The following is a 22,264-nucleotide window of genomic DNA, read 5'->3' on the forward strand; positions in this document are numbered from 1 at the left end:
AATTAGTAAAAATGTTGATCCTGAAATAACCATGGTATTTGTAAATGTCATATACCAGAAAGTGCTCTTAGTTTACAGTATTTGGAATATTTATGTTTTGGTATGCACAGTATTAATACTAAATATTTTGAAAAGAACTGAAAATAGAGAATGAAAAGAAGAACAGCAAACATACTTTAAAAGTGTAGCTCAATATTCAGGAATGGAAATTATGCCAGAATTTACAGTGCATACATAAGCTTCTAAAGTGCTACTGTTTTGACAACTTATTCAAGGGCTAATTTAAAACTTGTAGAGCAGATTAAACAATAGCTTGTGACAACTGCTACTCAATTTGAACTGAATAAAATTTTGTGTTATTTTTATAAAATTATCATTATTCAATGGATTAAAGACACTCAATTCCTGCTTCTCTGTATCTTGCTATTTTGGGTATGTTGTATGTAGGTTTTAATTTTTATGTTGATTTCCCCCTACCAGTACAAATAGACTCATTTAAATATCCTTTGTGGTGGGGTAATAGGGCATTGTATAGTGAAATTTAATGATACAGTTTGGGGATTTTCTATCTTTTTGGATCAAGCTTGGTATACAATCCAATATAGAAAAAAGTAATCATGAGTTTCTGTAAGGCAATTCAAATGTGATTGACCCACAGAGGAACAACAAATTACATTATATTTGAGTTAGCTTACAATTGTTACTATTTTGCATATTCAAGCAGCCACAAGGATTCTACTTCTATAAGACCTTTGTGTTATGCAATAGGTCAGATTGACTGATATAATATAAAAAGGATCCATAAGAGATCTGAAACACAATAGCCACAATTCTCCACCTTTTTTCTTCATTGTATAGAAGCACCTAAAGTACCTACAGAAATGAGTAGAGAATGTTTTAGAAGAAGATCCATGGAGCTGAATTCTGGTCATGAATTTGCCACAGGTTACCTTTTGGTGCAAGTCACTTCACCCATCTGTTTTTCTTTACTATAGAATGAGAGCATTCATAATACTGGAATTAGCCAATGTTTTAATTTTAATAAATTATCCATAAATGGTGTGCCAATTGTTAGACACTGCTCATGCAGCTCTGGGCTACCGTAGGAACTCAGATTTTTATTCCGGAGAGTCTGTATTACCTGGTTGATTTCTGAAAGAAATGAGTCTCCCTCTGATACAAGTTTCTGGGTACTCACCTGCAATCTCTTCCCTTAACTGTAACTTTTGAGCTTGGTCTACTTGATTGGACTCCCAGCAGATTCACTTCTTGGACAGAAGACCTCTCTAACATGATAACTTGCCTAGTCTTTGCTTGTTTCTGCCTCTGGAGCTGGAGGCTCTTTTCCTACGCTGCTGAAATCCTAAACCAACTCAGCTTCTCTCATAGAACCAGTTGTCTGGGTTACTGATCTCTCCTACATCTAAACCACTAAATTGGACTCTTTGGCAAGTGGTGCCAGACTGGAGTAGAGCTAAGTGTGGATACTGTTTTCTGAACTGGAAGTCACTTTTTTTTGGTGGGGGAGGGGAACTATATAGGGAAAAAATACCCCAGTTTACTGGCCTCTACATGTGACTTACTTGTCTTCCTTGAAGCCCACTGACGTGGTTTCTGAATAACTCTCAAATGACCCATACAGATAAAAATGTATAGAGCACTGCACCAAGTAACAAAGTAGACACGTCCATCTGTCTCTTAAAACATAGCTGTAATGAGGTACAAGAAAGCATTTTATACTTCGCATGAGGGAGATATTGCTACAATTATAGTAGCTGGGATGAAAATACTAAGCCTATAGCTGCTATTTCTGGCATTTTCCATGAAGTATTCCCAAGTAAAGACTGGAAGAAAAATTGTGTGTGTGTGTGTGTGTGTGTGTGTGTGTGTGTGTGTGTGTGTGTGTGTGTGTGTCCATGCATGCTTTGGGGTGGAAGACAGAGATGGGCTAGATATGAAATCCATTTCTCTGAGTGTATTATATGAGCTATGGAATCAGACAGGCAGGAACAGAAGTTCTAGCTCTATGATTTACTAGTTCGAACTTTGGAAAGTGACTTCTCTGAATTTCAGTTTCCCTTTTGTACAACTGAATTAATAATATCTACTCCACAGAGTTGTGGCCACAATTAAATATGATAATGTTTGTAACCCATTCTATGCAAAAAAGATATTCGATAGATGATTTACTGTGGACTTCCTTTGTGTTTTGGTTACACATGTTTAGTGATCCTAAAAATTGGCATTTTCTTTTTAGTTAGAAATATAGAGACAAAGAAACCTATTGTATTTTTCTCTTTAGTCTGATTGATAGAAAATTCTCCACTAAGTTTTGTGTACTATTGCCTCAGTAGGGTTTAAATGGTTTTTGTGTTACTATACCAGTTTAAACATTCTTTTTCTTTGCATATCTCTTGAATTATTGCTTCCTATTTCTGGCTTGCTTAATGTTCTGGCTTCCTGCACTTAGCTTTTCACTGTGAGTTCCTTTTTGAAAGTTGGAAATTACTAAGATTAATTTATAAATATGTTCTTGAAATTCCAATAGTCTTGGAATCACCCACAAAGCTTTATGGGCACTTGGGAAAGTTTTTTCTTATTAAATATCCTCATCCCCAACATTATCCTATTAGAAGTGACACTCATTGGAAAGGATAACATCAAATTGAATGTACCATAGAGCCTTTGTTGTTACATGGGGGAAAAGATCTTGGCATGAACTTGTCTAGATTAAGGAATTCTTGTGTGGTATCGGTCCTTAACTGTTTTCCTTAACTTTCAAGTCAGTCACTCAAGTAAACCTCAAGATTCGGTTGTTGAATGCCATGGTAGCTCAAGAGTTTTGATGTCCCAAATAAGTTAGCAAGTTTGGAATCTGAGTTATGCCCAAGTAAAGGACTTTTTATTTATTTTACTTATTTTTCTGAGTTGGAGTCTCACTCTGTCACCCAGACTGGAGTGCAGTGATAAGCTCCCGGCCACAGCACCCTCCACCTGCTGGGCTCCGTCGATCCTTCCGCCTCAGCCTTCCAAGTAGCCGGAACTACAGGTGCGTGCTACCATGCCTGGCTAGTTTTTGATTTATTATAGAGATGCGGTCTTGCCAAATTGCCCAGGCGGGTCTCGAACCCTCGGACTCAGGCAATCCACTCACCTCGGTCTCCCAAAGTGCTGGGATTACAGACTGAGCCACGGAGCCTGGCCCTGTAAAGGACTTTTTAAAAGGGAGGGTTAAAAGAAGGAGCTGTAGTGGAATAAAAGTAGAAGTCAGTTGAAAAAGTGGAAAACAGTATTATGACAAATGCTCAGGGTTCACTTTTGAGTGAGAACATGTGGTACTCTGTTCTTTGTTTCTGTGATAGAGCACCGAGTATTATTGACTCTAAGTCCATCCAAGTTGCTGTGACGTCTATATGGTTGTTTTTCTTTATGGCTGTGTAATATTTCATTGTGTATATGTGCCACTTTTTTTATCCAGTCCAGTTTTGATGGGCAGCACAGTTAGTTCCATATTTTTGCTATTGTGACTAGTGCTGGAATAAACATGCATGTGCAGGTATCCTTTTTGCTGAATACTTTGAGTTCCTCTGGGTACATTCCTGGTAGGGAGATTGCTGGATCATATGGAAGATCAATTTATAGTTCTTTCAGAAATCACCACACTGTCTTCCAAAGAGGTTGAATTAGTTTGCATTTCCACCAACAGTGTAGAAGCATTCCCTTTTCTCCACATCTTCACCAGCATCTGGTGGTGTTTGTTTTATTAATGATGGCTATTCTTAATAGGGTTAGGTGGTATCTCAATGTGGTTTTGATATGCATTTTTCTGATGATTAGTGAGGCTGAGCACTTTTTCTGTTGGCTGCCTGTTTATCTTCTTTTGAGAAGTGTCTATTCATGTCTTTTGTTCACTTTTTGTTTTTTTCCTTTTAGCAAATTTGAGTTCCTTGGCAGTAGGGAAATACTACCAGAATGGGGGGAGGGAGGAACACAACATCAATAAGAGTACCTGATCTCTAACCAGGCAAAGTGGGGACAAAGGGAGGCCCAAACTTTACCTGTATGATGTCCACTTGTATATCTAATCCTGAATTGTACCCCACATCTTTAAAATAAAAAAATATATATATTTTTTATTTTATATATATATAAAACACATACATATATATGAGAAAAAGTGGGAAATAAGAGGTACATTTAAAGAAATATTTATCCAGAGCACCACTCTTCTTTGGGCCCAGCTATGTTGCCTTCTTTACTTCCTATTTATTGTACCCACCCCCTCACCCAGTAGTTCCCCTGCCACACACCCTGAAATACAATCTCTTTATTTACTACTTATTGAAATTTTACCAGTCTTAAGCAGATCTGGCTGCAAAGAATTGTTGTGCCCAGTGCACAGGTACAAATCAGGATACACACTTTTGGTGATTTTATGTTCATTTCTATTATATGCAGTCTTCTTGTCTGTCAAGCCCTGAAGCTGTGAAGGTACATATCACTTTCCACTGTGCATCTGGAATCATTGTTTTATTGAGTCCAGCCTGGGCAATTTGGTGAGACCTCGTCTCTACAATAAATCAAAAATTTAACTGGGCATGGTAGCATGTGCCTGTGGTTCCAACTACTTGGAAGGCTGAAAGGAAGAATCGCCTGAGCCCAGCAGGTCGAAGCTGCGGTGGCCGTGATCATGCCACTGCCCTCCAGTCTAGATGACAAAGTGAGACTCCAACGCAAAATGTAGAAATGAATGGATGCTGAAGTTAATATAAACCTGAAACTTCTGTTTTTATATACGTTCTCATTAATTGATATTATTCTTATTAAAGTTTTAATAAGTAAATCCTTAAACTTATAAATTTATACTAGTAAAACAATTGCAGTATCTATTTTTTGTATCGATGTGCAAATAAAAAAGAAGTTTGGCCCATGCCTGTGACAGATTATAATTAAAGAGATGTGTCCTGAGCTTCAGTCAGTGGAGTCTGAATAGAGAAATGTCCTAATTAATGAAGTTTTTTTTTTTTTTTTTGATATTTCACTAGTCTACACCTTTCAAGGAGAAGGGAAAGGTGTTTGTTTTCTCACTGAAATTTACCTGACTGCTTATAGATGTTTCCAAATAAAATTAAATATTCACAATATATTTGCAGCAAGCTATTAATCTTTCCTCAAATTTAAAACAAAGATTAAATGATTGCTGTCTCTTAGCCCAAATTTAAAACTACTCTTTCATGGTGAGTACACTTTTTAGATTCTGTTTAGAAGAGTGTCCATAACTGAGATTATTTTTATTATTTATTTATTTATTTTTGAGTTGGAGTCTCACTTTGTCATCTAGACTGGCGGGCAGTGGCATGATCACGGCCACCGCAGCTTCGACCTGCTGGGCTCAGGCGATTCTTCCTTTCAGCCTTCCAAGTAGTTGGAACCACAGGCACATGCTACCATGCCCAGTTAAATTTTTGATTTATTGTAGAGACGAGGTCTCACCAAATTGCCCAGGCTGGACTCCAACCCTTCGGTTCAGGCAATTCCCTCACCTTGGCCTCTCAAAGTGCTGGGATTACAGGAGCCACCTTGCCCAGCCTTTATTTTGTTTTTACCAAAACTTTCTCCACACTCTTTCCATCAGGTTTTAAACTCCTGTATTTTCTTTCTGAAAAGAATGAAAATGTATTCTCTAACAGATACCCCAGATCTAGAATCTAGATAGTATGGGAAGGCAGATCTATATAGTAATGAATGTTTTTTGATTTATTTCATTTAATGTAGCAGCAGAAGGGAACATTCCCCAAAGGTGAGCTGAATCATGCCATTTAGAAATACAGTTTGAATGTGGCGAATGCCTCTTGTAAATAGCACATTAATCATCTGGATGACTTTGGTGGCTGTGATAATTGACATTAGGAAAATTTCCAGGGAAATTCTCTGGGTCATTAAATATACTTAAATCTTGACAAATTAGGATTAATTAAAACATAAATTAACACTCCCTATGAAGCACTAAGCCACAAGCATGATTATCAAATAGATAAGTAGTATGTTAAGTCTTAAATCTCTACTGTAAAGCTTTAATATTTTATAGCATTTCCTGATTTTAATAGAATCATTGTTTTTAATGTGGGCTTTCAGTTTCTGATAAATCTTTAGCACTTGTAAAATACTAAAACTTTCTTTTTGTTGTTTCTAGAAGCTAATGTCCTAACTTAATGGTTTCTGCAATTTCTAGGTCATTTCATATCATATCTGTGGTTTGGCCATTAAGAAATAGAAAACATATATATTTCTTCTTTCTTTGGTGATTGCATGTTTAATATCCCACTTTAACCACTAATCAGGATGGATTTTTTTTTTAGCTGTTTTAACCATACAAATATATATTGCCTTAGTCTGAAACCCAAATTTCTTTGTCATCTACTTTCTTAATTTACCTTCATGTGGCTGATAAAAATAAGGAATGATTTTATTGTGTAAGGCCTTTATACCTGGTCAGGTATTTGGCAAAGCAGAGGATTATGGAACCCATGACTGAGAATATTTATAAACATGGGGAGACTAAGCTAATTTTCTGCATGTAACTTTTCAACACTTACTATATAATTTATATTGCGTACAAGAAAAAAAAAGATACAGGCAGAACAAAAACCTTTCACACATAGATATGGATACCAATGTTGTAAATCGTGGACCAGTTTTGATACCAGTTAAGAGTCCTTAAAAAAAGGAAACAGAATTATCCTTCCCGCCTCATCTCTTTCCCTGTCCTGCAACTCTAGTTAACAGCATGACTATGAGATGTTTCTTTGCCTTCAGAAAAACACTTAAACTTATCCTGATCCAAATTAAGTCAGGGCCAAGAATGGCTTGAAGTGTGGGTGATAATGTGCAGGCAGAGGGGACTTACTGCTTTTATACACATTTCCTGTTGCCCAGGCTCTGGAGTCCTTCTGCTAGTTTTGCAAAAGTCTAACTTAAAAAGAGTACCTCAGGATTTCTGAAATAAGGTCTCAGGGGAAACCTTGGAACTCATTAGGATTTCTAAGGGCAACAGGAGAGATCTGCATCCTGAGGTGCATTTTCAGGACCTTTCTTCCTTCCTCCTGTGCAATTATTTGAGAGAGGTGGTGAGGGAAGGGATGAAGAACTTGTACATATAGTATGTTCTGCTGGTTGCTCTGGAAAAAGTTCTTCCCAGATTAATTGATTGTAGATGGCCTGAGCTTGCCTACAAAGTAAGGAAAAGGGAGGTAGAGTCTAATCTGCCAGATTATGGTTTAAAATACTGTCTTGTATTTAAAATATCATCTTGAACTTGCCTCAAGTTTTATGGTTTCAGGACATTTATCGAGTATCGCATTTTGGAATCACATTTTTTGGTTGAGTTGCAACATTATGTGAAGAAAACAGTGGAAATCACTCAATTTTTCAAATGTAAAATCTGAGAAAGTGCATTAAGGAATTTTATTTGTGGAAGAAGTAAGATTCCAAACTTAGTCCAAGGTTCCTTCGGCTATTCTGACCTGCCGTAGCTATCCATCAAATTGAATTTTTAAAGTTGCTAACAGTATAGTAAGACATAATATGTTTCTCATCCATTTCATTTATTGACTTTACAGAAAAGTAATAAAGGATAGAAATCTAGCATAGATGCCTTTTTCATTTTTTTTATCAGTTGGGTATTTGTTCCTCAGAAACTTTATGGTTAAACAACAATGCAATTGTTTTCTAGGGAAAGTGAGGGCTATATTAGTAATTATCTACCTTTTTGCAAAAATAGTAGACGTTTTCAAAATAGTAGAGATTCTCCTTTTCCACCTAACAAATTTCTTTTCTGTACAATGTATTTACTGTTACCTGGGACTCTGAACGTTCCAAATACAGTTCTATCTATGCCCATGTCTGCTTCTGCCACTTGAGTTATAAATCAACTATGTGTGTTCTGACACCAATTTATGCAAGCTATGCCTGTTTGTAGAATTGCGTAATTCAATAAGATAATACATTAAAAAATGAAATTTTGTGTAAAGAAGGAGAGTAGTGTCCTATCCAACCCACCCACCCCAATCTCAATTATGAAAGTAAAGCTCAATGTCTTGGAAAAGTTTTATAAAGGTGAGTCATTAAAAGAAATGCAATCAGATTGCCAAGTAAAGTATGGGATGTACATATCTGCAAAGTAGAAACTTTATAGTCCCCTTAACTCTGATTATAATGCAAAACAAAGAAAAAAATGGAAAAGTGACAATAAAATCAGAAGTACTTTGAAATTAATAACCATCCTCTATAACATTTGAGTAGAAGAAGAAACAATTTAGAAAGTGATAAGATGAGAATATTTTATATCAAAACCCATGGAACCACAGAAAAAACTTGTATTAAAAGAAAAATGTATTCTCTTAATGTCTTCATTATTAAAAGAAAGACTCAAAGAACAAAAGACCTTAGTACAAATGTTAAGGATAGAATTGTCCAAGAAATAAAAAAGAGGAAACGAAATAAGGTAAATGCCCAAAATGAAAAGAATAATAGCAAGCATAAATAAATCCAAAGACTAATTTCTTGAAAAACATCCAATAAAATATATAAATCTTTTAAAGCTTTGCTGGGGGGGGGGAGAGAGAGAGAGAGAGAGAGAGAGAGAGAAAGCGCAAAAACATGTAAGTGTAGGCATGAGAAAGCGTATGTAGGTTGATACAAACAATATTAAATATCTTGTGAGAGAAACCTACCTATGTTACTACAACTTTAAAAGACTAGATGAAATAGATAAATTCTTTTCAAAATAGAAATTACCAGTATTTACCAAGGAAGAAATAGAATAAATAATTACCCACAGTAGGGTAGGAAAGGTGATTAAAGAGCTATTATTAAAACTACCAGGATCAAATGGCCTTAGAATTGATTTCTTTCTAATATTTAAAGCATCAACCAATATCATTATAAAAATGTACAAAATTCTAAACAATTGGCTAACCAATATAATGAACAATGTATCAAAAAAGAAATCTATCATCAAGTAAGATTTATTTGAGGAATGCAACGATTTTTAAAAGTATTGGTCTTAATGATGGAGTCATTTTAATTAAAATAAACTATTATTATTCAAAATTATTTTAGAAAGTCTAGTGAACTAAAAAAAATAAATAGTTGCTATTAAAACTAAAATGAATTCAACTTTGTTTTGCTGCTGATATGTATATTTAGAACATCCAAGAGTAAATCCTCACAAGAACCGCCTCATATCAAACAAACCAAATCAAACAAAATTCAAGTAAACTAAAAAAAAAAAAAAAAAAAAAAAAAGTGCTATCAGAATGAGGCCAAATTGAACCAAACTAAAGGAAAAGTCCTATCAGAATTTTTTAAAGTAAAACCAAATTCAACCGAAATTCAATGAAGGAAAAAACAAATTGAACCAAACTAAGAAAAAATTTCTACCAGAATTTACCAAAGGGACTGAATAGAAAATAAATAGTTTGGGTCTGCATTATCTATAACTAGTTAAAAATAGAAATGTATAATATATTTTATTTGACTATGTATATAAACTTTGAATAAATTTAACAATAAAGGTAAAAATTTCTAAGAAGAAAATTATAAAATTTTATTGAAGGGCTCTTATTTTTTTTTTTAAAACATAAACTAGTGTTCGTCAACCCTCCCTATGTGTTAGAATAAACATATACAAATAGTAACATGGTGGATTCTTTTGCCCATGCCAGCTTTGGCATGTATCTCTATCTTTCACTTCTTCTTTCTCTAATAAACTTTGTTTTGAAACTTAAAAAAAAATGCTGACACTCAGACCTCACTATAAGCAATTTTTATTTAACCATTGTAAGGTGAGCCTGAAATACTGAAATTTAAAAAAAATATTTTAGATAATTTTGGTGTGTAGCATAGTGGAGAACTTAATATTGAAATTTCAAAGTTGCAAAAAATTAATATAAAATTTACAGAAAGAAGGATTAGAGCAGGCCTACAATCCAGTATCTATCTTTCCTGAGATACACCAGGAAAGAAAATTGATTAGTGAATGACAAACATGAGTGATCTGCTTCTGGAGAACACTCTAAAAGCATTTGTTAGTGAAATTGTTCATATTTATGGAGTGTTTTTCACTAAGCATATCTAGTCTAAGTTGTTTATGGCAGGCATATCTTTCATTAATAGATTTATAGGACTTTCTGAAAAATGTCATGTGAGCTATATAACATCTATAGTATAAAATGTTTATTGACCAAAAATGCTTCTGCTTAAGTGTTGTATTATCACATACATAGTTTAGGGAATACCTGTGTTAAATCTGAGCCAGAATTCATACTAATCCAACAAGGAAGAATCTTGTACTTATGTCTCATAATTACTTATGTCCTTGAAGTTATTAGTAAATCTTAATAATAGTAATGATTTCTCATTCTTGTTAGCCAGATTTGACAATCTGATCTTTAAGTTATTTCAAAAGCCCTACATAGACTGTGTTGTAATGGAATAAAAATAATTATACATTTTGTATGAAAGAATAAATGCTCTCAAGTAGCCAAGAAGAAGAAGAAAGATAAGATTAGTAAGGGTTGACCTACATTATCATGTTAAAACTATGATATAAAACTGCTAAACACAGACCATTCTTATGTTATCATAGAATAGACAAACAGAGCAGACTTGAAAGTCTAGATATGTATCCCAATTATATCTGATAATTTAATGTGCAACTTAGGTAGTATTTTAATTAAATGAAAAAGAATGGCTTATTTAATAAATTCTACCAGTACTGTTTTCATGTGCAGAAAATAACTTACCAGATGGATTTCAGATTATACATTTTTTCTTTTTAATCATATAAAAAAGCTTATAAGAAAATCTGGGAAACTACTTGTATTATCCAAAGGATCAGTAGGACCTTTTTGAAACAGGAAAGGATCTATGAGCTGTATAATAAAAGTTGATAGATTAGACCATATTAACAAAAAAACCTCCAAGACTTCTGTATCCAGAAGACTACTTAAACAAACCAACTTATTGAAAAGATGTTAGAAACAAATTGCAATATAGATGACAGACAGATAAAGCATGAATATCTATAATTTACAAAGGGTTCTTATAAAGTGATAAGAAAAAGATAATGGAAAATATGCAAATATACTATGAATAGGCAATTTATAGAAGAAAGCTATCACAATGACACTACATATATGATGAAAACTGAAATTGAATAGTAGCTAGGAAAACGTTATTAGAGTAACAACACTCTCTCACATATCCATTAAACTGGCAACAATTTAAAAGAAGCCTAACACCCACTGCTAGTAAAGAGAAAGGGGAGAAGTGCTGACATTGTTAGTAGAAATGTAAATTGTTAAGCATTTTTGGAGGGTAATCTTTTTTGGGGGGGTGGTTGGAGTCTCACTCTGTCACCCAGACTGGAGTGCAGTGGCACGCTCCTGGCCACCGCAGCCTCGACCTGCTGGGCTCCAGTGATCCTTCCGCCTCAGCCTTCCAAGCTGCGCTATCACACCCGGCTAATTTTTTGATTTACTGTAGAGATGAGGGCTCACCAAGTTGCCCAGGCGGGTCTCGAACCCGTGGGCTCAGTCAATTCACTCACCTCAGCCTCCCAAGGCGTGGGATTATAGGCTGAGCCACCGAGCCCGGCTGGAGTGTAATCTTTTGAAAACTATTAAAATAAAAAGTACACATAATCTTTAACTCAAAAATCTCTTAACTGGGATTCTGCCCATTTAAAAAAAATCAGTAAGAGAAATATACATAAGGAGTTTAACTGCAGTATTGTATGAAGTGGCTTGAAATTAGAAACAAAATGAAAGCCTATCAGTGAGAGACTAGGTCATTATCATAAATGTGGTATGTAGTTATATACTAGTATATTAAACATTGTATTATTATGGTATATAAAATAACTTACTATAGAATGTTATATGACATTAAAAGGAATGAGTTACAGTTGTATCAGTCTGCTTGGAGGTATTTTCACAAGAGATTGAGAATCATCAACTGTATATAATTGAATATAACTCTAATAAATTAAATGATGACACTATGTGTGTATATATATGTGTGTGTGTATGTATATGCATATATAAGTATAATTATTTTAGTAAGAGAAAGGTGTGGAAGTTTATACACGTGGGTGATGAATAATGAGATGAGAAAATGCCTGATGTGGTGGTGGCGAAAGAATAGGAATGAAGTCAACTGAAGGATACAAATCTCGAAGGTGTTGCACTAAAAAGGGCCATCTCATATGCTATGACTTTACTTCTGTAAAATTTGTATACCTGAGAAATAAGAGAAACTTTTTAGCTGAGGAATGTGAGTACTTTTGAATTATCAGGCCCAGAGAGTCAGGAAAATGTGAGAGCAGCCACGTCTCACTCCCTTCCCTTGAGTCAAGCATCTGCCTATTTGGATTCTAGAGTCCCCAGCAAATGCTATAAATTAACATAACAATGCTATATGCTGGACACCATAACTCAGACCTTGTAGTTCAGCAATGTATAACCAATTACTAATCGATGTTATTTCTCTAAACCAGTGAGTATTCCTGACAAATAACTTTTGTAATTGCTCCCTCTCCTGATCTGTCCTTTTTTCTTTGAAATTTCAGTCTCTCCTTTGTTCTCCAGAGCACTTTTCTGCATTTCCTGGGCTCCAAACCTCAAGCTTGGTCCAAATAAATGCTCTATATTAATTTTCCTCAATTTCTTTCTTTAGGTCAACATATCTATGAAATGTACATCATCAGAGAAAATGGTTTGCAACTTAAAAATATTCTTATCAGGCTATGATAAGTCTATAAAGTGAGAAAAAATATATACATAATATGAAACAAGTATGGTTACAAAGATGATGCTATATCTGGGCTGAAAATATCTATGACTATCTATGACTGAAAATATATAAGGTAATTTTCAATTCCTTTTATACAAGTTTTACATACTATATGATAATTTATAATTTTTGGGAAAAAAAGTTAGGTCCTCTCAATGTTTCCTTTTAACTTTGAGTCAGTGATAGGGCAAGACATTTTTTTCCTCTAAGAATGGCCAGTATAAAAGTCATAATCTAACGAAACTATTTTTTAATGCTTAATAAGAACTATTTTTAAAAAAATCTCTAGATCCTAATTCTGTGTGCTAAGATGGATGAGAATGAAAGAAAAGGGAATGAAGCAAGGTACTGATTTAAATTCCACTGAATGTTATTTTCATGTTTAAGAATGATGGAATGCAAATAACATATAATCATAGTCGTTTTGTCATTGGGTATGGTAGAAGCTTCCTTTGTTTTTCTTTTCTTGATTCTGAATATTATCCATAGTACCACCACTCCATGATTACTTCAAGAATGTCTTCATCTCTGATTACTTTATACCAGCCTATAAGCTTTTGTTTCCCTTTTAGCAGTTCCACTTGGGAAATTTTATAACATGTAGCAATTTTTCTGGCATCATACTGCCTTTTATTCTTCAGATATCTAGTCAATAGGAATTGCTTTGTTATAATGCTCTGATCTCAGTGCTTGTGTTACCTGCTGTTAAATATTAAGAATAGCTCATAGAGCAGATAAAATTAAAATTAGACCTGTGATAAAACCACATCTGAAAAACACTGCAAAGACCACATTTTCCTAGTCATCCAAACCTTGTGATTCACAGAACTAGATAATGGCTAGAGATTACCTCTACGATTCAAATAAAAGAATTTCACCTATGTCGAGTGAGTCTTTGCCTTATTTACCTACTTTAGTAGGCACTCCCAACCACAGACAGGCTTTAGTTCTGTGTGGGTTGCAGAGCATACTGATCTAAGAAGATTAGCAGTAGGGAAGACAGAATGGACATCGACAGCAGAACATATGGAAATGACTTAGCATAGCTCTGAAGTATTAAAAATACATCATCAGAGTTGATAGACCCCTTCCCACTCCTCAATCCCCCCCCCACATATAAGGAAAGTTTTTATCAGATGGTCCCTAAGGTGAATGTCGTGTTCTGCTGGGGGTGGCTCACTTGGCCAATAGTAGCTCAAGATGCAAACTAAAGATATTTGGGTTATCTCTATCATCAAACATGTAATAATTATGCATTTTCAATCCATATTCATCCACATGGATAGCAATATGTATAACCTAAGAAAAACAATTAAAATGTATCCAAATTTCTTGCTGCTTTAAGGCTATGTAATAATTTGGTTTGGATGAACTACTTCTTTTTTTACCTTTTAAAAAAAACAAAGATTAAGAAATCTGACATATTGAGTGTAACATTTACATATTCATTTATTATATAAATTCCCAATCTACTGGGTATGTTTCCACTGAAGAAAATATTAAACTTTTATTTTGGGAGAAATTGTGGGTGGTTTGATTCCATTCAGTTAGAGAAATGCTGAGTTACTCAAATATTTGAATTAAAAGGCTTAAAATCATATTACCAAAGAATATTCTACAAATTGAACTTTGATAATATTTTTTATTATTGACATAACCTGTGTTTTTTTATTATTAAGAGATCTGAAACTGAATTGAGTTTGAATTACTCTTGTACTCCTACCAATCCAAGAAAGTATTTTGAAACACATCATACCCTTGAGTATCTCAAGAGATTATACTCTAGAGTCCTGTTCTAATAGGAACATTATTTGAAAGAGTTAATAAAAATTAAGACATCATTTCTACTTTCTTACTATTGTAAGAGGAACATGATCAATAAATTGAGAAACTGAAGCACGAACTGTATTCACCACCTGAGCGTGGTATTTCTACAGTCTGTTGGTCATATGTCATTATGACTAGGGTATGCTGACATTATTTCTCTTGGCTCAGAAAGGGCTAAAGGTCAGATCCCACCATTGAGAAAACTCACTTTGCATAGAAGCAGCATGATGCCAGCTGTAAGTAAGTCCTTCTTGATGATGGTGGGAGGCCAGGATGAAGTGACCATCATCACTTGTGAAAGATGAGCACGTATCATTTGTGACCTGAAAACACCAGATGCCTGTCTTAAGCTGGATATTGTTCACGTCAGGGGGCTCCAGATGGTATTTATTGTTCTCTATAGTATGTTGGAAAACTTTAGGGTAAGTAGCCTTGATGTGGAATAGGAAGGGCCAGTTAACTTGGCCCTCAGATTATGGCTATAGTAGGTGATTTTGAATGACAAGTTTGTGTGTTCATAGTAGGCTTCTTGCAGGTGTGAAATTTTGGTGCCTACCTAGTTTCTGCAGGGCCAGGAAATTACTATCAATGAATCAACGTGCAGATGAAAATATCCTTTCTGGCCCAGATGAAGTCATTGAAATCAGTGTAGAGAATGGGCGCTAACAAAGTGTTTGATGGAGTAGAGTTGGATTATGGATACAGAGATAAGGATGATGTTAGTAATGGAGGTTGCTCTGATAACAGAGAAACTAGAAAAGAGTTGTGAAAGTAAAAGAAGTCAAACTATCATTATAATGGCCTTTGGAAATCACCTCAATCCCCAAAATAAGAATTTCTATTAAATATTGTACCATTATTTGTAATTCTCTTTTCCACTTTGACAGCCTGCCTGTCTTTAACGAAAACTTATCTGCCACCCTGCTGAAGAATTTATATACCTTCCTAGGCTTTTATTTCAACAAATTTCTATGTTTGTCTCTCAAAATTTCCTCAATTAATGCCCTTGGTGCATATATATATAGGCTTCCTTTTTTCCTACAATAAATTAAAGTTGTGTATGGATTATTTTTCTCATTCTGCATGTACTCTCCCACATATGTGCCTCTACATCTGTCTTTTCTTTTTACCTGAAATAGTCTTCATTGGTTTTCTTGCCATCAACAATTCTACCACCCACTTAGTCCAGTGTTTTTGAATAACACCCCATGCAGAGGCAGGTGTTCCATACAAAAGACTCAGACTCAAAACAAGGAGTGATAGAGTGGGCAGCAGATAGTTTAGAATTTCCATTCTCAAGCAGAAAAGCTCCCATTATAATTGTTTTGCATATTTGGCATATTTGAATTCTGATACTTTAAAAAAATATTGGAAAATGACAAGTTTAATGAAATTGCAGAGAGATCAAGTGACTTGTCCAAGATTAGTGGCAGATTGAGACCTAGTTCTTGGGCCTTCTGAATCCCCATTCTGTATTTTTTTTCTATTATTTAGGCATTACTTAGCGGGGTGTAAGTGTGATATTTTTAGGTAAGAAATAAATTCTCCATTAAATGTTCATATAGGTTTTTCTTGAATGCCAGTAGAATATTAAATTATGGAGTTGCTTTTATCCTAAATGACTTTATTTTCCTTCATTCAGAGTAATATATGGACCATGGTCATTGGGCATGGTCATTGGTCTTCATTCAAGCCAGGCTCTAACATAGGATGTGAGGTCACTTGATTTTACATTCTCATTACTTTGGTAGTATAAATAAAACAGTGTTAGCTAACCTTCAAAAGTTTCAGACTGGGTCAAAAGATGGCTTTGATTTGGAGAAATTTATTGAAATGCCAACAATCTTAACGTGAGAAAGCATGCCCTCACTCCTAACTAATTAAACTTTTGGAGGTAGAAGAAAACGTGTTTTCCAGAATTAACCTGTACAAGTCTTTCAGATAACTTTTACTACCTCTAAGTTTGAAATAAGACTAAAAAAATGTTCCTTTCACTAGCGTCATTATTCTGTCCCTTTTCCTTTTGTACTCCGAACCATTCGGTTCAGTTGAAAGGGAGTCCATCATTGTTTTCAAAAACCTTTAGATTCAGGAACATTATGGCAATAGCTTTTTTACAAAAGACAAAAGATGTCGGGAATAAGGAATATGGTCATACTTTTAGGTCAATTCTTTCTCTTTTTTATGGTATATCAATCAAATGTTTTCAGTCATAAAAATTAATTTTGTGTCAATTAATCTAGTGTGATTGAAAAATCTTGTACTTCATTTGGACATGACTGAACAGTAAAAATGACCTGAAATGTGTCATGAGAAATTATATTTAAGGTTATACTTAAATAAAATAACATGGAATGCTATGCAAAATACAACAATTTGGTGTACTTTTATGTATCACGATACATAAATTTGAATAATTTAAAACTATTACTAAATCACAGTTTAGTTGACAATAAACTGACAAGACCCAGAGATTTTAACAACATGGTTATGGAGGTTAAAAAAATCCATTTATATATATATATATATGTATGTATTTTACCTCTCAATTGTCTAAGAGTACAGTTGCTATTCTCTAATCAACTTTATTTTGTATATAGTGCTTAATAAGTATCTTCCACTTGCTGAGTTTTCAGTTATCTTGCACTTTATTTACTCACTTTGCAGTCACAAAATGAGAAATGTAGACATCGTATACAAACAAGAAGTCCGTGCAAAGTCAAGCTCTCAAAACCACATGCAAGACTCAGCGGCACATGGTTTAGAGCTCACACTCCAGGATCATGTGATACAGGCATGCAGATGAGAGGAAAGAAAAGTACCTACATTATGAAAATAGAGAATGATGAAAAAGAATGACATTTTCTTTATGACAATTATCTAATGCAAACCGTATACCCATAACCTTTACCAGAGTTGGAATGGGGCAAAGAAGTGAATTTTTGTGGGAAATGGGCAACTGTATATAAATATTTAGAGGTCAAGTCAGTGTTAAAGTTAAGGACTTCTGTTCTGTACTTGGCCTCTTCCAGATCATCTTCCCAATTTCTTGCTTTGTATTTCCTCTGCTACATCATGCAAAAAAAGATCAGAACTAACATTGGAAATCATTTAACAAGCTCTAGACCTGACAGATAACAAGGGTGTTCTCCACAATTTACACGAGAATTAAATTGGATATAAATACCTCCTGTTCTTACCGGTGGGTGTTGTGATTCCATTTATTAAGGTGTGAAGCAGACAGGAAAGAGATAAATCTTTCATAAGTACATTGTAAATAGGCAAGTGGTATATAAACCATATTCATAGGTAATAGAGTCAAACAATGAAAGGTAATTAGTTGTCACAAAATAGACTTTATCACAAAAAAATAGTCACAAAACTATGGAGAGGGCGGTAAAATAATTGTTTTGCTACTGTTTTTGAAATAAACTGGCAGTATGAAACAACAAAATTGAGTGACACGTGTTTTGATTAAAAATTCTTGACACTGCTTCAACCAACCCAGCAGTAGAGATTCCCCAAAATTTTTGAATGCTGACGCCTTTGTTAAACAATAATAGTGATGGAATATATAGAATTGAACAATATGTAGGTGCTCTTTCTTATGAGATTAAGGTGTTCCTGTGGGGAGATCAATTTATTAAATGAATTTTTTTCCAAAGGTATTTTGGGATGATTAGAAATACCTCATGGAGGTTAGCTAGTGTTGTATAACATGTGCTAATTTGATTAGCTCTTCAAATTAAAATTTGTATAATGGCATGTCCTTACTTCTCAGTCAAATAAATCACACGAAGTTAGGGTAAACTTATCTGTATATAAATATTGATTTCAATTGGGGAATATTTGCAATGCTTTCTGCACCATTACTGCTCATTTTGAGCCTTTGTTTCTTCATTAGACTATTACAGGTTTTTAAAAAAATCAATCTAAATTGTACAGGCTCGTTTACACAAAATTGCTTTATGTAGTTGGTGTAATTCAACGTGAGTGATTTTATTTTCTGAAGAATTTCTTAGAAACAGGGTCCTTGCCCAGTGGAGGAGTAGCCATATGGAAAGACACCATATTTTTAATCTTTTCTTCTGTAGCTCTGTAATAAGACATAGAATTTGGATTTGTTGTATAATTTACTTAGCAATCAGTTTCTATAGCCAAATATCAAGGTAAGAAAATGTGCGCAATTCTCCTAATACTAATGAGAACTATTTGGACCACATTGCTGTTATTAATTATGCTAATTTTGGAGCAGGAGGGGAGGTAATTACAAGTAATTGTTGATGTCAACTTTGCTTAAAAAAAGTATGAAGGATTCCATATTTCCTCCTTGAAAGGAAAGATACATTATATCAGGTAGAGTAAAAGGGTGCATTGAAAATTGTTTAAAATATATTAAAGAATGTTCTTAAAAGAAGCATGAAACTTCTTATCATAGAATGTTTATGGTATACTTAAGCTCCCCGACTTCTTCTACAAATTTTCACTTTCCCATCTTTTAAAGTGTGTTAGCCTTGAATCTCTGTTTGGGGGCATCAGAATTGTTATCGTTTACTTGCCAAATCTTATTGCATGTGAGTCCACTATTTTATTTATTTATTTATTTAGGATGCTGGCAACTAGGCCATGCAGTGAAAGACCAAGTTCCAGCTAAAGAAAGCCCTCTCTAAGAAGAAATGGGAACTCTACTATATGCAGTTATATCAGTTTGCATCATGTTATAATGCCTTTGCCACACAGTATAACTAGATATAGCACCATGCAATGCCATGAATTGAGAATGAGAGACTGTCTCAAGGGGAGAAAATACACATCTGAGAGAAGAAAACAAAAGCAAGGGATTCGAAGCTGGTGAGACTGGCTGGCTTTTCCTTTTTGGCTACAGCTATAATGCCTGTGGCGCTTCCATTTTGGAAAACAGAAATACATACCATGTTCATGTCAATGCCATTGGTGTAAGTCCACGCATGCTGGAAATATTCTTCAAGACGTTGTCTCAGAGGGTTAGGGATTTGATGAAAGCGAATGAACTCTTTTACTCGCAGCATCTGCATGTGGTACCTGGCAGTTCCCGAGTACAGTCTTTGGATAATTGCAGATACATTCCCAAAAATGCTTGCATACATTAGTGCTGAATTGGATGAGAAACAAAGTTACGGAGGAACACTGCACTTGGGCACATTATATATTGTCAGAATATCAAGCATGTGCATTTTGATTATCTCAATCCAGTTGTGAAGATTTACCACTGTTCCATAGGGAAAAATGAAGTTAAACTAAAAGGACTTTAAATTTTATGATTTTAATGATAAAGTTGGAGAAGAAAAGTATCCAAATTCATTACGAATTCTAAATTAAAGTAGAAACTTAGATGGTTTATAATATCAGCTTGCAACCAGGAGCATTGACTAGAGATAAAAAAAATTTGAAATAAACTATTTCATTTGTAATAAGAAGACATGTCATGGAACACCACAAATACGTTTTCTTGAAAAAAATTCTCATGAGGCAAAGACATCTGTTAGAGATTTGAAAGACACTTTTTGAATTGGAGTTCAAGAATTAATTTTTAAAATGTGACTTATCTCTGCCTCAGTCTAAAATCTAACCTAGTAGTAGTAAAAAATCCATTATACATTTTGAGATTATTTTGAATTCATTGGGTTTGCTAAGGGGAACTAATTCTTTTAAGAAACCCAGAGCTTCTTTAGAGTGGTAATTTGCATACAATTTGTTAATCCAATCCAATTTATTTTCACAGTATCTTTGCATAAGAAACATATCTCTGGCTTAGAAACTGCACAAGGTTTTATTTTTGCAGAGAAAAATAGAATAAATTTTTCCTTTCATCTATGGGAGGAAACTTCTATGACATCTCTTGTATATATTCAGTACTAAGGTAGAATATCCATATTGGTGCTCTTCAGCTAAATCTTTATGCTCTAAAATAAAGTCTTTGAGCACTTTATTTATTCTTTTTAAAATATTTACATTCGGTTTCTAATAATTCTAAAAAGAAGTGCATCCCTCTCCATGGAAAGTCACAGCATGATATATGGTCTGAATATTGATCGTTGGCCATCAGTCAGAAACTGAGAGATGAGGTAATGTTTAAATTACTAGAACAGCAATACTCATATACCCAGCAGGTGGGAAAAGCAACAACAAAAAAACAGCCTGAAGTGTTTTTATTAAACTATTTCCAGCAGCACATTTTTTTCCCCTTATACACATCTTACGTACAATTGCCTCTATAAAACACTTATTCACATAAAAAGTAGGTTTTGGCCATATTCAGGCCATGTTTTAAACTAATATGATTTCCAGGGCAATTGCTTTCATTCCCATCTTATCTTGTTTGCTTCTCTTATCATGGTTGGTTATCACGGTCCTTGTATCTATCCCATACCATAGATGTCCCAAGTAAGAGAATGTCTGGGGAAAGAATCCCTCCCCACCTTTTTATAAAAATCTATTTAAGGGGATGAAAGTTGGGATATATAATGGTTAATTTTAGGTCACCTTGACTGGGGCACATGGTACCCAGATATTTGGTTAAGCATTAATTTTGGTGTGTCTGTGAGGGTTTCTGAATGAGATTTGCATTTGGTTTGGTAAACAATAAAGCAGATTTTCCTTTCCACTGTGAGTGGGCTCCCTCCAATCCCTTGAAGGCCTGAACAGAACAAAAAGGTGAAATAAGGGAGAATTCACTTTATCTGTCTGACTGTCTTTGAGCTAGATCATCAGTCTTCTCCTGCCTTTGGACTTGGACGTGGACTTAGACTCAGACTGAGACCATACCATTGATTCTCCTGGGTCTCCAGCTTACTAATTACAGATCTTGAGGCTTTTCACCCTCTATAGCCATAAGGCAATTCCATACAATAAATCTCTGTATATCTATATCTGCATGTCTCTCTAACATTATCTATCTATCTATCTATCTATCTATCTATCTATCTATCTATCTATCTATCTATCTTCTATCTACCTATCTATCTATATATTTGTTCTGCTTCTCTGGAAATCCAGACTAATACAGATCTGTAGCGCGGTTGAATTTGCATGTGCAAGATACATTAACTCACTGTAAGGTAGACCAACTGTTTTGGTGGCACATACCACAAGAAGAGAAGGTGAGTCTAAATTGTTTCTAATTTGAGTAAATGAATAGTTCATTAAGAAAAGAATTAGCAATATTTGCCAGAAACAGTTTCGTGTGATTTAAGATTTGTGTGAAAAACAGATTTAATTCACCCTAAATGTAGTGTGGGAAATGTTTATGTATTCTTATGTTTCTAAAGTACCTATCAGGTACTCAGAAAGTAGTTTCAGTCAGAGGGTACATAATCAATGCTAGTTATTTTTACCTAAACCACATAATCACATAGCAAAGAAAGATCAGGAAAAAAAATTTCTATTTAGTTTTTAATAAATAAGATGGTATTCTGATATAGAGTTTTATCTCTCCCATCAAAATGAAACAAAATGTTAGTTCAGGTCATAAACAGGCATTTCTCACTCACTATTAAGATAGAAAAATCTAGATTATAAGTATATAGTTGAATAGATAAATGAC

General features: G+C 34.4%; 1 protein-coding gene across 1 annotated transcript in view; it reads right to left on the reverse strand.

The window, feature by feature from the left end:
- KCNH7 (potassium voltage-gated channel subfamily H member 7) overlaps positions 1-22,264 on the reverse strand; it is a 138,676-nt gene that overhangs the window by 32,107 nt on the left and 84,305 nt on the right. The window contains exon 6 of the mRNA XM_008054082.1: positions 19,614-19,813. Within this exon, the coding sequence (XP_008052273.1) occupies positions 19,614-19,813 (200 nt within the window). The remainder of the gene's footprint in view (positions 1-19,613; positions 19,814-22,264) is intronic.

This window comes from Carlito syrichta, unplaced genomic scaffold (assembly GCF_000164805.1).
Source record: "Carlito syrichta isolate Samal-C Ts95f unplaced genomic scaffold, Tarsius_syrichta-2.0.1 Scaffold289015, whole genome shotgun sequence".
Classification (NCBI taxonomy): domain Eukaryota; kingdom Metazoa; phylum Chordata; class Mammalia; order Primates; family Tarsiidae; genus Carlito; species Carlito syrichta.